Below are 19,912 nucleotides of genomic sequence, written 5' to 3'. Positions count from 1 at the left end.
GCAATTCTGGAATCGGGACTCCAGCTGCCTGTCTGTCCAGCTTCAGAGCGACCGTCAGGAGGGCCGCACCCATGACCTGCTGCCTGAGGGAGATGCCCCGAGAGCTTGAGGAGACTCTGGAAGAGGAGACCCTGGAGGGGAAAGAAGGCAGCAGAGCTGGGTTTGTCCTCGGGCCCCTGAACCGCTGGCGCCAGTGGCTGTCCTAGGTGTGGGCGGGGACCCACACATCACTGTCTTATGACACCAGGGCAAGGTGAGCGGTCGTGCGGGGACCCCTCCCGGGGTGCCGGGTCTCAGACTCCCTGCAGGAGGGGCCCTGGGTCCGGCGGGGCTGCAGCAGGAGCACAGGAGGGGCCAGTGAGTGCTCATCTACCACCGTCTTGTCCTTTTTTAAAAAATTATGTTATTTTGAGATCATTGTAGGTTCACGTGCGATTATAAGGAGTAGGACCGAGATCCCGCGTCGCCGTCCCCAAGGCCTCGTGTGGTGACGTCTTGCGTGACCGTGGTGACTGCACAGACCTCAGCAGGAGCTGGGAGAGATACAGCCCGCTGCCCGCTCGGGGTGCACCAGGGCACATGCACGCGCGCACGTGTGTGTGTAGATCTGCGTGATTCTGTCACACGGGCACACGCATGCGGCCACCACCACTGTCAGGGCACAGAACGCGTCCACCCCACAGGGTCCCTCCTGCTGTCTTGTTACGTCCGCAGCCGTCGCCTCCCCCTTCCCTGGGCCCTGACCCCCACTGTCCCTTCCCCGTCTCTGCAGTTTGTCATTCTAAGAAAGTTATGTAGGGCGTTCCTGGTGGCCTAGTGGTTAGGATTCCAGACTTTCACTGCCAGGGCCCGGGTTCAATCCCCGGTCCGGGAACTGAGATCCCACAAGCCTCGCGGCCAAAAAGAAGGAGAAAGAAAAGAAGTTGTGTAAATGGCATCAGGCATGAGCGTGGCAGGCTCTCCTCGGCCTTGAGGTCGCTGGGGTTACTGCATCAGTCGTCTGTCCCTTTCTGCTGCAGAGCAGAGTCGGCTTGGCTCCTACCTGCGGAAGGGTGGGTGGAGGTTGCCTCCGGTCTGCGGCGTCAGTGAACAGCGTGGTTTTGTGAGCATCCTGTCTTTCGAAGGAGACTTTCTTCCTCCAGGGGGAGGGTCTGGGGTGAGCGTAAGGCCTCCCTCTGCACCGGCTACAGGCTCACCGGGGGCGGGCGGGATTGACTCCTGGGAGGAGGTGGAGGCCTGGAGGGACCCGCGGGGACCGCATCCCAAGGTCCCAGGGCACAGCCGCCATCTGCCCACCCCACCCCCCCCCCCCGCCCCCGTCTCCCAGGCCCGGCGCCGGTGCTGAAGGACAGCCAGCGTCTCCTGGGCACTGGGGGGGGCGAAGGGAAAGCACCCCGCCCTCACCCCGGAGCTGATGAAACCGCCAAGCCGGCCCGGGTGCGGAGCGCCGCACAGCGGTGCACGGGCCCCACGGTAGCCGGGTGTGTGGGCGCTGCTGCTGGCCCATTTCACAGACAAGAAACTTCGAGACAATCAGGGGGGAAGAGTTCTGTTCACCTCAAACCATCTGGAAGGAAGAGAGGTAATTTAAGCGGGGTGTCGTGGGCTACGTCTGTAGTAAAAGCAGTGTCAGCCCGTCACTTTCACGCTCAAAGTTGATTGCCACGTGTTCACACCCCCAGGTGCTGTGCTTGTACAATCTGGCCAGCTGCCACCGTCCACTCCCTCCTGTGCCACCCACGGCCCTGAAGCTGGGAGTCATGGCCACACAGCTCCCGTGAAGGGGTGAGGGGCAGTCCCGGCCGGGCCGTCCCGAGGCAGCTCCCCCATCCCCAGAGTCAGCCCAACCTCAGAAATGGGCTTTCCCACCATTGCAAAGCAATTGTGCTCCAAAAAAGACGTTAAAAAAAAAAAAGAAAGAAATGGGCTTTCCATTCTTACTCAATGCTGCCACTGTGTTCATTGCTTCGAGACCACGTCAGCTTCTGGGGTTGTCTCCTCTGTTTATTTCCCCGCACCATTCCAGGTGGCGCTAACGGCAGGCCGTGGGGCGGACAGCGATTTCCTGCTCTTCCCACGGGATCGCGCAGCTTCTGGACACGTGCCCCGTGCTCAGTAAATGAATCGCTAAACAAGAGTACATACTCATTCAAACACCTGGTACGGCCGCTGTGCAAGATTGTCTATAAATATTAATAAAACCTTGAAGGAAATACAATATGATGGAGGGCACACAGGTATCATTTTGCTCTTTTCCAGTTTCTTTACTCTTACGTTGCATCTCCCAACCTAATGTTTCACAAAAGCAGCAGCTCCTACCGGCCATTGATAAAATCTCTGTTGCGTGGGTGTAACAACCTGCCGAGCAGTTTGCGACCGTGGCTGCCTTTGTCGCTGGGTCTCTGGAGCCTGACTCCCTGGGCAGGAAGTGTCTGTGGTCAGAGCTCCTGGGTTTTCTCCTCTGCAGCTTGTGTTGTGATTCTGTTGTGAGGACTGACTGACAGCAAATCCCCATCTCCCGTGGTGTGGATCAGTTACCTCCTCTGCTCCTTTTAGCTTCTGGGATCCTTCGATGGAGATTTTAGAAGAAAAAACACACACTGTCCGTCCATAGCTAAGAAGGCAAGACTTGGAGCCTAGTTAATTGCTGATTTCAGGGGTGTCTTCAAAGAGCTACTTGATATTTGGCTAATTATGGTCAAAAATAACAAGTTGACGGGGCTTCCCTGGTGGCGCAGTGGTTGAGAGTCAGCCTGCCAATGCAGGGGACACGGGTTCGAGCCCTGGTCTGGGAGGATCCCACATGCCGCGGAGCAACTGGGCCCGTGAGCCACAACTGCTGAGCCTGCGCGTCTGGAGCCTGTGCTCCGCAACGGGAGAGGCCACGACAGTGAGAGGCCCGTGCACCGCGATGAAGAGTGGCCCCCGCTTGCCTCAACTAGAGGAAGCCCTCGCACAGAAACGAAGACCCAACACAGCCATAAATAAAAAATAAATAAATAAAAACAAAACAAAACAAACAAACAAAAAATAACAAGTTGAAGTTTACTATGATAAAAACGTATTTTGAGCAAATGTTCTTCATAATAAGCAATCAAGGCATTTACAAGTGTATTCAACAGGTAAATCCGTTAGGCACCTGGGGTTATATTTTACTACTAACTCAAACTGACAGGTATACTGATATTGACCAATGGCGTCTCACATCAACTGTTAGGGTTTCTGTTAGTGAGGCTGGACCAGGCATGGGCTGTGCCAGTGATCCCTACATCTCGTTGGCTTTACACAACAGGAGCCATTTCTCACGTTCGTTCATCAAGACGGTTCCAGGGCAGCTCCCTCTCCACAGGGACTCAGGGGTCCACTTAGCTCCGAGCTTTAAAGCGAGGCCTCCCAGTCGCCATCGATGGAGAAGAGAGAGACGAAGCTACAAGGTGGCTTTTCCCAGCTTCCAACCAGATGCGCTCACTTCCTAGGCACCCGGTCCCTCGGCGAGCTGCCAGGAGGGAGGCGGCGTGGCCCCTATTCCCCCTGCCCCCCAGCCCGTCCCAGGAGGAGCTACTGGTGCTGGCGGTGGCTCTGGCGCTGTCCCCTTGTAGGCGGGCCGAGCCAGGCCTCCTTTCCACCAGCAGCACAGAACACCTGGGCTTTGAGCATCCAATGGGAACTTCAGTGCAGGCGTCTCCCCTCTACGGCTTTTCTCCCCAGTGTGGCCCAAACGACAAATATTGGAGAAAGATTATTTGAGGGTGTTATTACTCATTTCTCTGGCGTCCCCAAATGCTTTCTCTCCTAGACTATCAGGTCACCAGAGCCACATTCCTTGACTCCTAAGGGCCTGAGTAAACTATCAGAGAATTAGGATTGAACATTACGTTCCCGACTTTTCCATGTGACAGTAGGAGAAACCACTACATTCATTCAACGAACATTAGTTGGACTTTTACTATGTGCCAGGCAGTGTTGTGAGCAGAGCAGCAAAGGTCAGTCATTTGAGATGGAAAAATCCTTCCCTGACTTGTTGAATATCCGTATGAAAAAAATTATCTAAAAAATTCCTCCTATTGCTTAGTTGGCCAAAATATTGTCTTTTCTGAAAAAATGGATACACTTCCTTTTATTAGGTAATATATAACATATATGGAAATATGGAAACATGTTTCCATATTTCCCTTTTCACCTTGACTATCAGGAAACTCAGAGCTGAGCTCTACATTCATTGCAGTAGCTGCTTTCACTGCAGATGTCTGATACAATGATTTCTTCCTTCAAAAATTTTTAAAATTCATTGTATACTGGTCATTTATTTTATGTCACTTCAAATCCTTTGAAAGTAGACTCAGCAGATATGAATAATAAATTATCTAATTATGCTGTTTTAGCCAATACATAAATATCCACTGGTTGATAGATTGATGCTTCTCAATAAATATTTTTTGGGGGGGTTGCAGAAGAGGATTCTATCAAAGAGAGAAGAAGACAACAGTGAGTTATAAACAAAAGAGAGTATAGATGCTTTCTGTGAGTCATCACCTTTTCCTTTAATCCCTCAGTATCTTCCTGTCTCTTATAATCACAACTCTAAGGGAACAGAATCTAATTTAGAAAAGAAGGATCAATCCCTTTGGGCAGAACACAGATTTAAGAAGGCATGGTGCCTGCACAGGTCTATGGAGGTGAGTCTTCTTAGGCAAGGAATAGAGGAAGGGTGCTGTGTGGGTCTCCGTGTTGCGTGGAGGGAAAGCGAGGTGCTCACCGACATCTGGCCCCACTGATGTGCTGCCCCGCATCCTCATAAACTTATTTCCTACCCTCTGAGCACACGTGTCTTATCAGACCCTCTGATGAGCTGCCAACCTCTTGCTCATTTGGTCTGATTAAAATGGTGTCATCGATACGGCAAACCAAACTGGCGCTCTGCAGACTGTCCAGACCGCCCAGGTCTCTTTGGGCTGCATTATAACAGAGGGCGGGAAAGCCTAAGGATGAGGTGAGATTCCAAGCGTGTGCTCGAGTCTATGCCACGTGACGTAAACGGCTTCTGATTCTCCTCCTTATTCGGGATGGAGAAGAGGGCATTTCCCAGTTCCATGGCCATATACCACGGATCAGAGGCCGTGCTGATGTGGCCTGGAAGTGGCACCACCTCTGGCATGGCAGCTGCAATGGGGGCTACTGTGTGGTTGAGTTTTTGGTGGTTCAGTGTCGTCCTCCAGAACCTATCCGGCATCAGACATGGGACTGGTGAATTATATGACCCTTTAGGTCTTTAAGGGAGGGTCTTGATCCCCATGTTTCCTCCAGGATGTGTCATTGCTTTTGAGCCTTCCCTGCTGGGATGGCTGTTAACCCACATACCAAGGAACCAAGGTAGGTGTTTTGACAACTGTCACACGCATCCCTACCGGTCCCTTACCTGTGGTGGCAGGAGAAATGATCACTTGGGGGCTCCCTGTGAGCCGCTCCTAGCAGAGTTCCACGTGTTTCTTGGGCCTCACAAGTTTCGCTTTAGCAGGGGCGTGACGACCCCTCGACTCGGACCTCAGCCCAGCAGCCCTTCAAACGTCTAGGTGTTTCCCTTTCCATGTAGAATTACATGAGTAAATGGCCACAGGCCCCTCTGGGGACATCCCAGGGGAATCCTCACTGCCCACACGTGCAGCCGGGTCCTCTCCTCCAGTCGGCAGGCTCCAGAGCTGAGAACCGGCTCACGCCTGGAAACTGGGTAAAGGGTTGTGATGTTTTATTGAAGCAACTTTCTTCAGCCCCCCGAGCCCTATCTACGATTTCCTTTGGCAGCATAAACTGAGTTATACTGCTGCTGGCCGGCTCTCCGTCCTGCCCGTGACATTGCGTTTGACTGACCATCACTACAGCCTCTTCAGGTCAGGGCGCCGGGGCTGCCACTGCAGTCTTGCTGCACAATAGCCGCCCCTGCCTGGCTTCTGAGGTTAAATGTCACCTTCTGGCCTCTATCATGTCACCACCCCATCATCCTCACTGCTCCTAGGGAGCCCAATGCTCCCTGTGACAGCGTCTCCACCCTTGGGACAGTCCTGCACGTCCAGCCGCGGTTGCGCTCTCTCTGGCCCATTCCTCATCCTAGGCACTGACTAGGTTTCCTGGTCTCGTGGAGCTTATTTACTCTCCTGTGCCATCTCTCTGAGCACTGGGGTGCCTTCCTCGGCTGTCTGCCATGACCACAGGGCATTTCCACTTCACTTAGCGTGGGATGCTGCTTTTTACAAGCTTTCAAAGGCCATACTAGGGGCCTGGGGTCCTGGCCAGCGTGCGAAGTCCTGCATCATGGTTGAATGATGCCGCGCCAGTGAACTCTAACCTGGTCCCCCTTGACGTGCTGCCTCTCCTGGGTCCAGCATTCTCTGGCTCTGCTTCTGCCTTTGCTCACCCAGCCCCCACTGGCATGCTTCCCAGGTCTGTTTGCAGACCCAGCGTGTCCCTGGCTGGGAGTGGAGCTGGACGCAGCACTGGTACCGTCCCGCAACCATCCCCAAGCACAGGGGAAGGGCGACACCCCTTCAGGTCCAGAAGAGTTACGGAAAGCTGGGAGTCAAGGTTTTGAGTGTATTAATTCAGATGATGCTCTCCCAAGCCTCAGGGTTACAGCGACCTTCCTTGGGTTGAGCCTGCAGGCAGCCCTGGAGCACCGCTACCTTCACGCTTAAGTTCTCGCTCTGATCTGCACCGTTTTTGGTTCTCTGGTGTAGGAGATGAAGCTGTCTTTATATGGTCCCAAGAAAACCTTTTTGTCACACTTCTCTTTAAATGGGTGATCTTTTCACTGCCTTGCCCTCAGCAAGAACCACCTGATTCCAAAGTCGAGGTGCTTCCCGCTTCCCAGCCTCCCCATGCCTGAGACGCTGCACCCCACTGTGTGCCCCCCGCTGTGTGCCCCCCACACTCAGCACTGCTGCGGCCACCAGTGGGTGCCCCGCTCTCAAACCCCATCACAGAGGCTGCTCCTAGAACACTCCTGGCCCCAACCATCTTATGCTGGGTTCCTCTGGAAACTGACTCCGAAGCAGAAGTCTGTGTGCGGGCCTTTATTGGCAATGTTCTCAGAAGGGAAGTCCTGTGAGGGTGTGAGGGAAGGTGGGCTGGACAGAGAAGCAGCTTGACAACAAGGCTGCTGCTACCGGGGCTCCGGCCGATCCTCTGAGAAGCTTGGGAGCTGGGGGTGCTTTTCAGTTACGTTGGCGGAGGCAAAGCCTTGGTCATGCAGAGGGATGACAGCACTCGCTACCGAAGCCGCCTGAGGTCCAGGCTTAGAGACAGCAGCTCTAACTGGCTGCTTTCCTAACCTCCGTGTTGAACCTGAGTAAACACCTCCTATGAAGGTCTTGAGAAGATAAACTCAAGCAGATGACTGAGGACCTGGAAGGAGGCGCAGGTAGTCTGGGTAAAGGAGGGTCATTAATCTTTTTTAACATGTACCTAAGCATTTTTTTTTAGGAAGTGAGGTAAAGCAATGAAAAGAACAGGCCTTTCTCTTTATTAAGCTTGTAGTCTGGTCTACACATGGTGTGTGTGTGTGTGTGTGTGTGTGTGTGTGTGTGTGTGTGTGTGAGTGGTGTTGGGGGCTATCTACACATGGTGTGTGTGTGTGTGTGTGTGTGTGTGTGTGTGTGTGTGTGTGTGTGTGTGTGTGTGTGTGTGTGTGTGTGTGTGTGTGTGTGTGTGTGTGAGTGGTGTTGGGGGCTATGAAGCCAGAGGAGCAGGAAGTGGACAGGAAATCAGGAGACACAGAAAATGAGCTGAGGATGGTAGCCTGCGGGTCAGCAAGGGCAGACAAGAGTGCACTTGGCCTGTGTGAGAAGCTCGGAGCCAGGGAGGCCCGAGGGAGGCCCGGGGACAGCACAGGGGCAGGAGGGCAGCGGGAGGGACTGGGCAGCTTTGGAGCCTGATCGGGAATTCACCCGGACTGCGCACTCCCCCAGGCCCCAGGTGGCCGGCAGCCCCTACTCTGAGGGGGCTGAGCTGGGCCAGGGAATTCTTTTCCTTTGATACCTGTAGGTCTGAGTTTCTTAAAACCCTGTGCATGTGCCCCCCCTCCCAAGCCTCCCGGCGAGGTTCCACCGCCCCCGCCTGGTCCCCCCCACCACCTACCCTAGCCCGGTCGCCCCCCCGCCAGCAAATCTCGCCCGGTGGCCCCCGTCGCCCAACCAGGTACCCCCGCACTCCCGGCCGGATCCTCCCTGCGGGGCGAGACGTCCCCTCCGGGTCCCTTCGATGCCTCCTCGGAGGCCGACCCCGCCCCTCTGCGGACCTTGGGATGTGGGCGGAGCCGTCTTGCTCCCGCCTCCTAGCCCTCAGCCAATGGGCAGCTGGGGACGCGCTGTTGGCGGAACCGTAACGCTCCCGCCCCTCCGCGGGCCTTGGGCAATCGGGGACTGGGCAGGGCCGTGGGCGGAGCCTCCCCGCCCCCCACCCGCGTCCTCGGCCAATGGGCGGGCGTGTGGGCGGAGCCGGAGGTGGAGGTGCCGCGGACGCGCGGGCACCGGGTAGGGCGCATAGCGCCGGGACTGCGCCGCCGCTCGGGCTCCTGCTGCTCCGCGGGGCTCGGCGCGCGAATTCCGGGCAGACCCAGCATGGCGGTGGAAGAAGAGGGGCTCCGGGTCTTCCAGAGCGTGAAGATCAAGATCGGTGAGCTCCCGGGAGCTGGCGGGGGCGGTGGGGTCTTTGAGGGGGCTTGCGGCGGGCGCCCCCAGGCCCCCGACCCCTTCCCTGGGGGCCAAGGCCCTGACGCCTCCTGGCCATGTGCGCTCCCGGGTTGCGGCCCCCTCCCCCACCCCCGGGAGATCCCCAGCGGCGGCCCCTCCCCACCTCCCCGGAGGCCGCGGGCCTCGGCCCCCTCCCCATCACCGGGAGATGCCGGGCCGCGGCTCCCTCCCCATCTCCAGGAGATGCCCGGCCGCTGCCCTCTCCCAACCTCCCCCAAGGACGGGCTGGGCCGAGCCGGGCCGGCGGCTCAGGGGGACGCAGCTCCCTGCGCTGCCTCCACGCCACTAGCGGCCCCAGGTCTCCGGAGGTGGGGTCGCCTGCAGCAGAGGGAGGTGCAGTGCCGGACTTGGGTCGGGTCCCCGCTGGGAGTGTGTATCTGCGTGTGCATGAGCGCGCGCGCGGGGGCTCTCCGGATGAGTGCATTTCAGGTGCCAAAAACACCAACCCCGGGGTTCCGAGCCTCGCTGAGTGCGGCACCCAGACCCTTCCTTCGCTGGGGACGTGGAAGCTCTTTCACGTTCCCCCAGGGGCGAGGGGCCGAGCGGGCGGCTGGCTGGAGCCTGGGTGTGCGCGCGACTGTGTAGGTGGATGTGTGGGCATGTGTGTGTTCCTGCGTGTTTGTGTGTGTGTGTGTGTGTCTGCCTGTGACTGTGGAGCGCTCTGGCCCAGGGCTCCCTCAGGGCAGGTCGCCACAAGAGCCACCCCTCCCCCTTCCATTGAGAACTGGCTGCGGGAGCTTTTGGCCACCAGGGCCTGCCATTCAGGTCGTGTCCCCAGAGCAGTCTGCCTTTCTCACTGGACCCAAGAGCTGGGGGAGGGAAGTGCAGATTCTGGAGTGGGCTGGAAGGCTATATCTGGACTTCCTGGGTTTATCTGGAGAGACTTGCTTTTTCCCAGTTCTGTCTTAACTTGGGAGGGTGACGTGCAAGTTTCTTCCCCCCAAAACAAGGTCGGTTCCTGGAGTGACTGTTGCACGTTAATGCCATAAATGTGCCAGCTGAGAGGACAGCTCCCGTTGGAGAGGGCTTCGGGTAGACCCTGGTGTGTTGCCCGTCCTCGGGGCCCTTCTTGCCCACTGAACGCCTGGGTCCTCCACATTCCCATGTGAAAAAGGGGCTCCGGGAACCAAGCCAGGCGCCCAGTGACTGCTGGAGCGTCAGTTGCTGGTGACATTCGATGCCGCTTAGGAATTCCAGCTACCCCAAATCAGCGTGTTGTTTCCTGTCTGCTTTATTTTGGTTTATGGAACATCGCTGAGACGCTGTTGATATTTGGCTCAGAAGCACTGCAGATAGGATGTGGTCACACTTCAGCCTTGAGGAGCCTGCCTGGAGAGGGTTTCTCTTGTTTACTTGGTTGAAATCTGCTGTCACTTTCTGCTGAGAGGTTCAACATGGCACTCCACCTGAAGTGTGGCAGGGAAAGTGCCTCTCAGTGCCAGGGTCCAGTGAGCACGAGGGGGAGGCCAACCCAGAGGCCTTGAGGTGCTTCCTTAATCAGGGTACAGGGAGGGGTGGGGCATGGCTGTGAGGGCTGTGCCAGGCTTCTGGGTGCAGCAGGCAGGAAGGGGTCTGGGGACTTTGGGGTTCAGGCCCCGCACGGCCAGCCTGGACTCGACTCAGGAGGGCTCTGGAACGGTGATCTGTTAAGCAGAGAGGATTGACTTCTTTCGAGAATGGCACCGAGGAGATCTGCTGGCCTGGCAGGGCGCCCTCACGGGAGGTTCTGGACCTCACACACAGGGGCCATGTGTGGAAGGAAGGGGCTTGAAGATGCTGCTCGGTTAGGCTTTCCCTCTTTTGTGCTTCAGTTTAACCAAGTGAGAAAAATGCCCAGCTCAGCTGAGGATTAGTGCAGCGACTGAACATCTGCTGGTCTAACTCCGTGTGGGCACGGGGTATTATTAGAACCTTCGGAGCCTCGCTCCCCACATGCGGGGGCTGTAGCAGAGAGGACGAGCAGAAACGTCTGTGCAGTGGTCCAACTCCCTGGACGCGGCTCCAGCTCTCAGAAGCCTCTGTCTTCTCCCCCCTCCAAGGGTCTTCACCTGCATCTAGGGGCTGCAGGAGGGAGACATCTGTGTCCCACCCTCGTTGCTGGGGCTTGCAGGGAGCAAGGGCCTGCGCACAGCACAGGCATTGGAGCAAAGAGGTGTCCTGGGCTGTGCTGCCGACTTAGAGCCGGGGCCGGCCCCAGAGGTGAGCTGTGGGGACTGGCCTGGGGCTTATTCTTGTTCCACTGTGAGTAGACGGGACCTGGTGGGTGGTGCCCCGGGCTCTCCGTTTCTTTCCTTAGTCCTCTTCTGTGGCCAGTCTTAACTCTGACTTGCCTGAGTGCCTCAGCCGTGAAGGTACAATGACGAGGAAGGACACCAGAGATGACCTGGAGGAGGGGCGGCTGCCCAGGAATCACAGGCATGCTCGCCTCCTCCTTCCGGGAGACCCTGGCCGGCTGGCCATTCATGCTGAGCCCAGTCTCCGGGCCGGCTGGCTGCGTGCCCGTGTCTGCTGGTGGCCTGCCGGCCTGCCGGCTGGAAGACCCAGGGCAGGCGCCCCCCCGCCCCCCCTTTCATGGCCTCGTTTTTCCATTTGCGAAATGCCGGCAGTCATTGTCTGCAGCATCCGGTGGGAGCCCCTCATCCCAGAAAGGGACAGAGAAATTCTCCCTGCAGTTATACCATCAGCAGTGTCACCATTCCTGTTGCTGAGGGGAAAGGCAGAACATTTCAGGGGGCTGAAGAGTTTTTAGTGGGGAGGCCTTGGCCGTTTAGTCCTTAGAAAGTCTGGAACGTGTGGTGGTACGTGGTCATTGAGAGGCTAACGCTGGGGAAAATGAGAAGAATCTCTTCCTTTTTTCCCTCTTCCCCTTTCTTTTTCCTTCCACCTTTTGCAAATGAGATAATACATAAGAAAGTGCCAAATAAAAGTAGGGTATTTTTATTGTAACTATTTCAAGTCCTTGTCCTGAAGAACTTGTGTCTTTCCCCACTTAAATCTCGCAGTTATTTTGGACGGTTCTTCTGCACACTTGAAAATCTTAGCCGCGGTCTATCTTTGGAAACAGCAGTACCTCATGTCATGTAAGACTGAACACACTTCCTATGAGGCTGCTTGAGGAAGTGTGCTCCTCTGGCTTTCCATGAGTCAGGGCTTTAGCCCTGGAAGGGAAGCAACGTGAAGATTTGTAGGCGGCGACGGGTGAAGACTCCCGGCAAGAGCACCTCTGCCCGGCAGGGTCCTTTTGGACTCGGCACTCCTTTAGGCCTTGCAACGTAGCTTTACTTTCCAGTGATATTTCCCTTTTCCATGATAGTTACTCCTTGTTTTTAAAAGTGTCATCTTGATAAATGTGTTCAATTAAGAGCAATATACAAAGGTATTTCTCTCAAGCTAAAAAAAGAGGAAATCCTGGCCTTGCACTTGAGGGTGAGAAAAGCCCTCTTGGTCTGTGAGTGGGTCTCGTCGTTGTCAGGTTTGAGGGCAGCTTGGGTCTGCGTGGTGAGTCCCATGTGAGGCCACAGGGCAGACCTTCCTTCTTGGACCCAGAGCAGCGGCCCCCCTGTTCTCCCCGGGCTCAGAGCACCCACTCCTGTTCCTTCTCATTCAGGTTAGAACCCGTCACCAAGAAGGGCCAAGGTGGTCCGGGTCCAGCGCGAGCACAGGGGAAGCGACGTGCCTCCATTCAGCCAGACGTGGCCCTGCGGCAGCTGGCTGTAGGCCCGCCCGCACCGCAAACATCACCCCCCCAGAAGCAGGAGGCCCCTCAGGTCAGGGAAGCGGGGAGCAGGGAGGGCCCCTGGGCGGCCTGGAGAAGAAGCCCCAGACCACAGGGCTTGGGAGCTCAGGGTTCTGGGTCCGCGCTGCCGAAAGTGTGATTTTTTAACCCAGTTTCCAAGGCGGGAAGCAGTGGTGTGCCGGTCCCGGGGTCTGTAAAGCTCGGGCGGGGTGGTCCAGCTTATAAGCTGCAGTGGTGGTGAGCAGCCAGGCGTCACAGGCTCCGTTAGAGGACACGTTCTGTGAGCATGATGGCCAGTGTCCGCGTGAGGGTGTGCGTGAGACGGTGGGAGGGGAGCCGCGCCGGCCACGCACGGTTCTTGGCATCAGGGGCTTCATGTTCTCTGGAACTCTCTGATGCTAAAATTAGCCTGGATATTCTATTAACCTGGGAGCTCAGCTCGCGGGCTATTTTTGGCCCCTGAGGACCGGTGTGCAGACTGGCGCTGCCCGTGGGTCTGGGCTTCTCCGGGCAGCGGCGTGTGCTGACGTGTGAGGTGGGGAGGGTGCAGACTTCAGGGTCTGGCGCGCGCCTTCCCTCATTCCACCTAAGCTCTCACAAGCCCACATGGAGTCACCTGCCCAGGGTCTTGGCCTGCAGGGGGCGGGAGCTCACCTCGCGTGCGGCCTCCTGCCTGGTAATGCGCCTGGACAGGAGGGGCCGCCGGTGCCCCTGAGGGGAGGGCACGGGCCACTGGCGCCTGTGGGAGGACCGGGGCGTGCGCACACAGCCCCTAGTGCAGGTGCTGGGTGGGAGCTGGAGGGGACAGAACTCGTGAAGGTGCGATGCAACAGGGCACGGGATCCAGAGCCGACCCCTTGAGCGGGGCCACCTGCAGCCCACGTAGTCCCGGGCACGCAGGGAAAAGGGTCTGCAGGTGGTGGGGGCCCTGTGGACAGGTCATGGAGCTGCAAAACACCATTTGGCAGAAAACGTCTGGATTTGTTTCTCTGAAGCTAACGAGGCACTTGCGTGTGTCGACACTCACACCTTCCGGAGAGTATTTGGGAAATCAGGACATCGGAGCGTCACGCTTTAGAAACAACCACAGTGGGAGCAGCTAAGCCCGAGAAGTGAGGTTTGCAAGTCACACTGGAAAGTGGAGGCTGCAGGTACCCCAGCTGCTTCCGAGTGAGGAGGGTCCATGCTGGGCCCAGGCGGCTCAGGAGGGGAGGCTGGGACCTGAGACTGAGTCCCGGCCACCTTTCTCGCTACCTCTGCAACTTCAGGCACATCTGAGCCCACTCTGCTTCAGTTTCTTCCTTTGTCATAGGGGAGAGTGAAGCCCTTTCTGTGCAGCTCAGCGAGCTTGTGTGAACACAGGCACTCGCATCGCTCCAGCCCTGATGGCAAGGTGTTACTGCTGGTACAGTTTGAAGCTGCTTGTTCTCTTAATCTTGTAACGGGTTAGAGATCCAGCTCAGCAAGTCAGGAGAAGGTGGTGAGGCAGGAGTGGGGATGGCTCGCTGGTTGTCTGTCCCCTGCACCCAGTGTCAGCATGGGGCTCTGTGTTCCAGCTGTGCCCAGGCGGTGGGATGTTCAGATAGCAAAATGGGGAGACAGAGTATTGATAAATGCCAGTTGAAGGGGCAATTACATTATGGAGCTTCCACAGCCTGGAATATCATGCAGCTTTCAGAGAAATAAGTTGGAGCCCGGCCCGGCCATGTGACATGCAGGAAGCCCGTGGGGTGTGACTGGAAAGAAAGCAGCATGCAGAGCGTGTCTCCGAAGGTCCCAGAGAAGAGCAAGGCAACAGATACGGGTGTGCAGATGTGGAAACGAGACCCACACACGTCTGTCACTTGGACCCCCGGGGCTGGGGAGTGTGGAAATGGTTCTGTAGGAAGAGGGAATAAAAGGTCTGTTTGGAACAGCAAGAATATTACTATTGTGTATACAGATAGGTGAATAAAGAGTTTAAAAGTCACAACCACTTAAAAAATGGAATGAACAATGGTCTGTAGAGGACACTGAGGCCCAGAAAGATAAAATAATTTCCTAGATTACACGAGGCTCACTCAGTGCAGGAAAAGTGTGGGGCTGCCATCAGGTCTAAGAGCGAGTGAGTAACGGGCTGAGGGCTGGCCCGGGAGGGGACCTCGAACGGACCCAGACACGCGGGTGGCTCGGGCTGCAGCCCTGTGTTCAGGAAACCCTGACCCGGATGAGAGGGAATTTAAAGTCCCACCATCCACACAAATGACCCTGTGCTTTTCTTTAAGTGTGAGGCAACTTCCAAAATTAACAGTGAACACATTCAAATTGCGGTGTAAATGCACGTTTCGTGATCCTCCTTAGAAATAAGCAGACGAGTGTCTCCCGACTGCGCGTCCCGGCTCACGCCGTGGGCCGGGACCCACGTGTCGTTTCCGCACGATGGCTCTTGGGTCGGACTCAGAGCTGCTCGTTATCGGAAGCTTCTTTGCCGGAATTGATGGGTCAACAAGTGGACAGTGGGACCACAGGTCGTGACCCTAGTCCTCCGAGCGTCTGCAAACACGGGGCGTGTTTCTGCACGCTGGGCAGATCCCGGGCCAGCCCGGTCTGTCCTGAGGTTTGGCCTCGCTCGTTTGCGTTTTCAAGTCAGCCTGCAGCCCGTGGCAGGGCCAGTCAGCCTCAGGGCGAGGGCCCTGTTGGTGAGGCCACGTGTCTACACCTGAGACCTGCCGTGGGGGCCTGGGGGAGGCTGGACCGCCCCCGCTCAGGGTTTGATCCGAACGCTGTGCCCTTCACTCCCAAGTCAGACCAGTGCCTGTTTCCCTCTTCGCGTAGTTTCTCCTCCTGTTGTCTGAATAATGTCCAAAGTGTAAAGAAGTGTTCTGTCTCGGCCCCCATTGCCAACGGGATAAAATCCAAAGGCAGGCAAAGTCGCTGCGTCTCTCTTGGACTCAGGGTGACTCAGAGCCTGGAGCCTCGGGTGGCGGCCGTGCTTCCCCAGCCAGGCCGCCCCGTTCGTGCTCCGGACACAACCTCGCTCTCAGCTTGGCGGCCCCCAGTGCCGTTGGTGCCTGCGGCAGCGCCAGGACCAGGGCCTGGTCGCCGGCCTCTCCTGGGACCGGCTCCCCGTTCGGCCGCCCCCCAGGGCTGACAGGAGCCCAGGAGTGGGCCTGGGCTTCTGGGTTTTCGGGACATTTAACCGAGTGGGGGACTGATAACTGGCCTGCCTTTCTCTGGAGCTTTGATTTGGACTCAACAGTGGGTCCCGTCGGGTGTGATCCGTGTGTGGAGTCAGGGCCCGTCTCTCCTTCCTGTGACGCCCCTTGGACCCCCCCAGGAGCCCCCACGGCCGAGCCCCCCGTGGTTGAGGGCAGCTTCGCGTGCCCCTGGATCTTCTCTGTAGCTTTGTCTTGTGTGGTTTTTCCTCTGAGGAAAAAGATGTCATTTTCCTTTTTCGCTCTGTGGGACTGGTCTCATTTTGTGCACTCTGTCCGTTTCCACGATGCCGGATCCGTCGTTGCCCGCGGAGCCCTGGACACGCCGGGGAGCAGCAGGTGCCCCTGCAGGACGTGGTGCTGTCAGAGTCTGGTATCGACTCTGCGCCTTGTGCAGGCACGTGTCTTAACTGCCCCCCCACTCCGAGGCTCAGAGAAGCCAGGGCACTTTCCCAAAGTCACACAGCAGGAGAGGTTGCGACTGCCTCAGTTGTCCTGTAATGAACTCGAAATTACCAAGGCCCAGGCACTCCTGTGGTCAGTGAGGAACGGCCTTCTTGGGTGTGTTATCATATCAAGTCACTTCCTCAGTAGACAGCTCACTTCCCACCAAGGCCTCTCCTTCCCTGAGAATCTTTGAACGAGCATTTATGGGATATTCTCAGGAGAGTGACACCTGCGCCTGAACCTGTGGTCCTGAGAGGCCAGGACACCCGGGGCTCAGGGCCTGCTGACCACCTCCCAGCTGAGTGTCTTGAGCTGCTGGACACCTGAGCAATTTCACCTGAGACCATGCTTTAAACAGGGGGCCAGCCTCTGCGTGGACAGACTGCAGGCTGCCCTGGGGGCGGCAGCAGCACTGCGTCTTCCTGACGCCTGCCCTCTGGCTTCTGACCATCTCTTCCTCCTGCTGGGCTGGGACCCAGGCCCAGAGGTTGCCTGATGCAGGAAAAGCCCCCCGGCCAGGCCGGCAACAGGGGGGAGGGGTGAAGTGGGGCAGTTAAACTCCAGCCGGTGGTGGTTCAGCCCCGGGCCCGGAGCCTCTGGGCCTCTGCTTGTTTGGACCCAGCCACCTGGGGACTTCCCAGAGCTGGGCTCAGATGGTGGTACAGAGCTGTTTGCAGAGATCCTGGAACCCGAGCTGGTTCCAGAAATCCCATCAGTGTGCAGACCCCAGGGGACCTGGCCAAGCTGCCTTGTTGTAGAGGTCTGCAGTGGGCTGCTGTGATGGGGCTGGTTTTCCCATGGCCTTTGGGGTGAGGGCGGGCTGGGGAATTCCAGATTGTTCAGGGCTGCGGCTTGCGAGCTCACCCTTCTCAGGGGGCCCTGCTGGCCTGTCCTGGGGCTGACTTCCATAAGCAGTTTTTAACTTAGGATCTGACAACTGGGTGTTTTATCTACTTTGTAGGGGTCAGTTTCAAGGGCAGAAGACACCGTGTACGTGATGTTCCCACGGAGGACACACCCCACCCGTGTGTGGTGTGTCCAGGACCTTCTGGAGGAGCGAGGTGTCCCCGGGCTCCCCTGAGAAAGGCCTGCACCCCATGAGGCAGAGCGCTCCGTTGAGGGAGGGGTGGTTCGCCTTGACCTTCTCACGGGGGCCCCTCACATCGTAGTACGGGTGTGCGCGCACACGCACACACCCGTGCCCAGCCTGTCTCGGGGCAGAGGTGCGTGGTGTCGTGTCACCGCTCGGTGATGGCGGGGGAGGCCCGGGAGGCCCACAGCGGCTCCTGCTGGCTCTTTCCCGTTGGCGGGACCCGTGGTGCCAGGGAACTGGCCTCGTCTGCGCAGTAAGGCGTGCGGAGTTTAGAAGAGCTTCCTGTTTCTCAAGCATTCGTGCTGTTCTTTCGTCTGCCCGACGTGGTGGGGGCTGCAGAGTCATGGGGCCCGCGTGGGCCCGACCCCGGGGGTCTGGGGGTGAATGTTTGGCGGCACCTGCCGTCTGAGAGCCCTGAGGGCGGCTTGGCCAGGTCCCCACCCCTGCTCTGGGGCCTCGCTGCTGGGACGCCTGCCTTTCTGCTTTCTGTGACTCGAGCGTCTTTTCTGCACTTTTTGATTCTTTAATATTTTGTATTTGCATCAGACACCTTTCATATTTTAGGCCCACAAGCTGGGTTTTTCCCGTAGCTTCTTTTCCTGTTCGTTTCTGGCCCGTTCTCGCTCCTGGCTGCGCTCAGGTGGGAGCTCTCAGACTTTGAGGGGCTCTGAGGACCCCGGGCCGGGCTGGGCTGCCCGGGAGAGTGTGCTGGGATCAAGTGAGAGGATGTGAAGGTGAACAGGGAAGTACTTCAGACGGGGGTGTGTGAGCCATAGTGGCTGGGGGGCTGCCGGGGGGCCTCCTCGCCCCCCGAGGTGTGAGGCTCTTGTTTCCTGCCCGACTGTACGGGTGAGAGAGCCCAGCTCTCTGGAAGTGGGCACCCTGCCTGGTGGGACCCGAGCCGCCCGAGCCCGGTGGGCTGCAGATGCCTCATGGCCCCCGGCTCTCCTGGCCGTGCTCCCGGAGACCTTGTAGCTCCTGGGCGATGCTTCCTGGGGCGTCGGGAGGGGAAGGGCAGAGGACCCTGTGCTTCCTGAGCCCCAGCTGGCCCCGTCCATCTGGAGTCTGTGGCGTTCCTTTCTCTCTTCATCATTTCCTGCTCCACTCAGCTCCGCCTCCGTATTTGGAGAAAGGATTTCTCAGCGTTTGGGCCCGAGGATGTGTTTGTGCTCATCCTGACCGGAAGGAAGGGTCTCGGGGACAGAAAACCCCTGGCCGCTACGGTTTCGCTCAGTCTCTTGACTTTCTGTTTATTGGTTTTGTGGAGGGTGTTCTGGCCTTCTCTTCGAGGGCCTTTCCCTCTCCGCCTGTGTCCTTCCCAGACAGGCAGGCTGTCCAGTCAGGAGGGACGAGGAGGGACCAGGCAGAGCCTGGGTCCTGAATGAGGCTCTTCTGCCTCTTTTTCATCTGCACACGATTCACTGTAATTAGTAGCAATTTAGGTCTAACTGTTACTAGACCTCCTCCTGCCTCTCCCCAGCCCAGCCCGCTTCCCTATCAGTATCTGTGCAAGGACCCACCAGTTTGGTGAATAATATAAGAATGTTGGGTTTTCTTAAGGAGGAATTTTTGTGGCCAGAAGGAGCTCGCTGGGGGGCAGTGGGTGTTGGCCCCCAGCACACAGATCTCTTCAACCCTTCACGTGCAGGAGGCCAGTCCGGGTTTACTGTCACCGGGGCCTGAAAGAGGTGGAGGCACCCTTTTCGGACAGAATATTTCAGAACAGTGTGGGAGGGTTCTGTGCATCTGACCTGGGGCGTGTTGGGGGCGTGTACACACGTGCTGATTCTGTGCATCAGGGCACGTGGAGGACAGTGTAAGGGCCACCCTGAGGCAGCAGCAGGAACTTTGAGCCTGACCTAACGTGTGAATCACAAAGACTGGTTGGGAAAAGCTAGTTTCCAAAAGTTCTCCTCCTTGCAAAAAGTGCTCAGGGATCGTCTAGGGGGTGATTCTGCATGGCACGGGCTGACCTTTAGGTGAAGTCGGCCCCGGGGCTGGGGTGGGGGGGGTGACCTTTGCCTCCCTGGTTGTCCCACGGCATTTGGACGCCACCTGCAGATGCTGCACGTGGGCCCGTGGGGCCATAAATTGGGCATTTCACAGGATGCGAGGGAAACGTTGGCCTTGCCTTCCAAGACTTTACAGATCAAAGGATAAATAAGACAAACCCATCAACGTAGTCGCGCATTTATGGGAATAATAATACCTGGGATTTTCAGGTCTTGGGGAGGCGCTAAGGAAGACTGGAAGGGGTCTCCCTGCTCTTCCTGTTCTCCCAGGAGAACACACACATACATGCACGCACACACATGCACACGCGTGCAGACGTGCGCACGCACACACTCCACACACGATGTATTTTCCAAACCTGGAGAATTCTTAGAAGTAATAGAAACTGTATGTGCAGAATTAATTTCTAAATATATAAAGGGACCCCCGTTGAACAAGGGCAGCGCTTACTTTTATCATTAAAACTAAACTAAACGTTAACTTATCGTTTTCTGTTCTAAGGCTTAGTCTGTCTGAAGGTGTACCTGCCCCCTGGTTAACAGCTCTGGGAGGGGACGCCTCTTCAGTGGCCCCTTGATAGTCACTGCTTCCGCTCTTAGTAGCAGACGACAATAGTCTGTCTTGTTATGAAGGCGTCTTGGGGTCCTTGAAACGTGCCGTCTTCCTTGGAAAGCAGAGGCCGGGAGGG

At 57.2% G+C, this 19,912-nt stretch overlaps 1 protein-coding gene across 3 annotated transcripts in view; it reads left to right on the top strand.

Moving 5' to 3' along the window:
- The first annotated feature begins 8,527 nt into the window (after nt 1-8,527).
- The window catches only part of RASA3 (RAS p21 protein activator 3), an 89,964-nt gene continuing 78,579 nt past the window's right edge, over nt 8,528-19,912 (top strand). For all 3 annotated transcript variants that reach the window (XM_068526464.1, XM_068526463.1, XM_068526462.1), the window contains exon 1: nt 8,528-8,664. In XM_068526464.1, the coding sequence (XP_068382565.1) occupies nt 8,610-8,664 (55 nt within the window). In that variant the 5' untranslated portion in view covers nt 8,528-8,609. The remainder of the gene's footprint in view (nt 8,665-19,912) is intronic.

This window comes from Eschrichtius robustus, chromosome 18 (assembly GCF_028021215.1).
Source record: "Eschrichtius robustus isolate mEscRob2 chromosome 18, mEscRob2.pri, whole genome shotgun sequence".
NCBI lineage: Eukaryota > Metazoa > Chordata > Mammalia > Artiodactyla > Eschrichtiidae > Eschrichtius > Eschrichtius robustus.
This window is presented reverse-complemented; position numbering and strand designations above follow the sequence as displayed.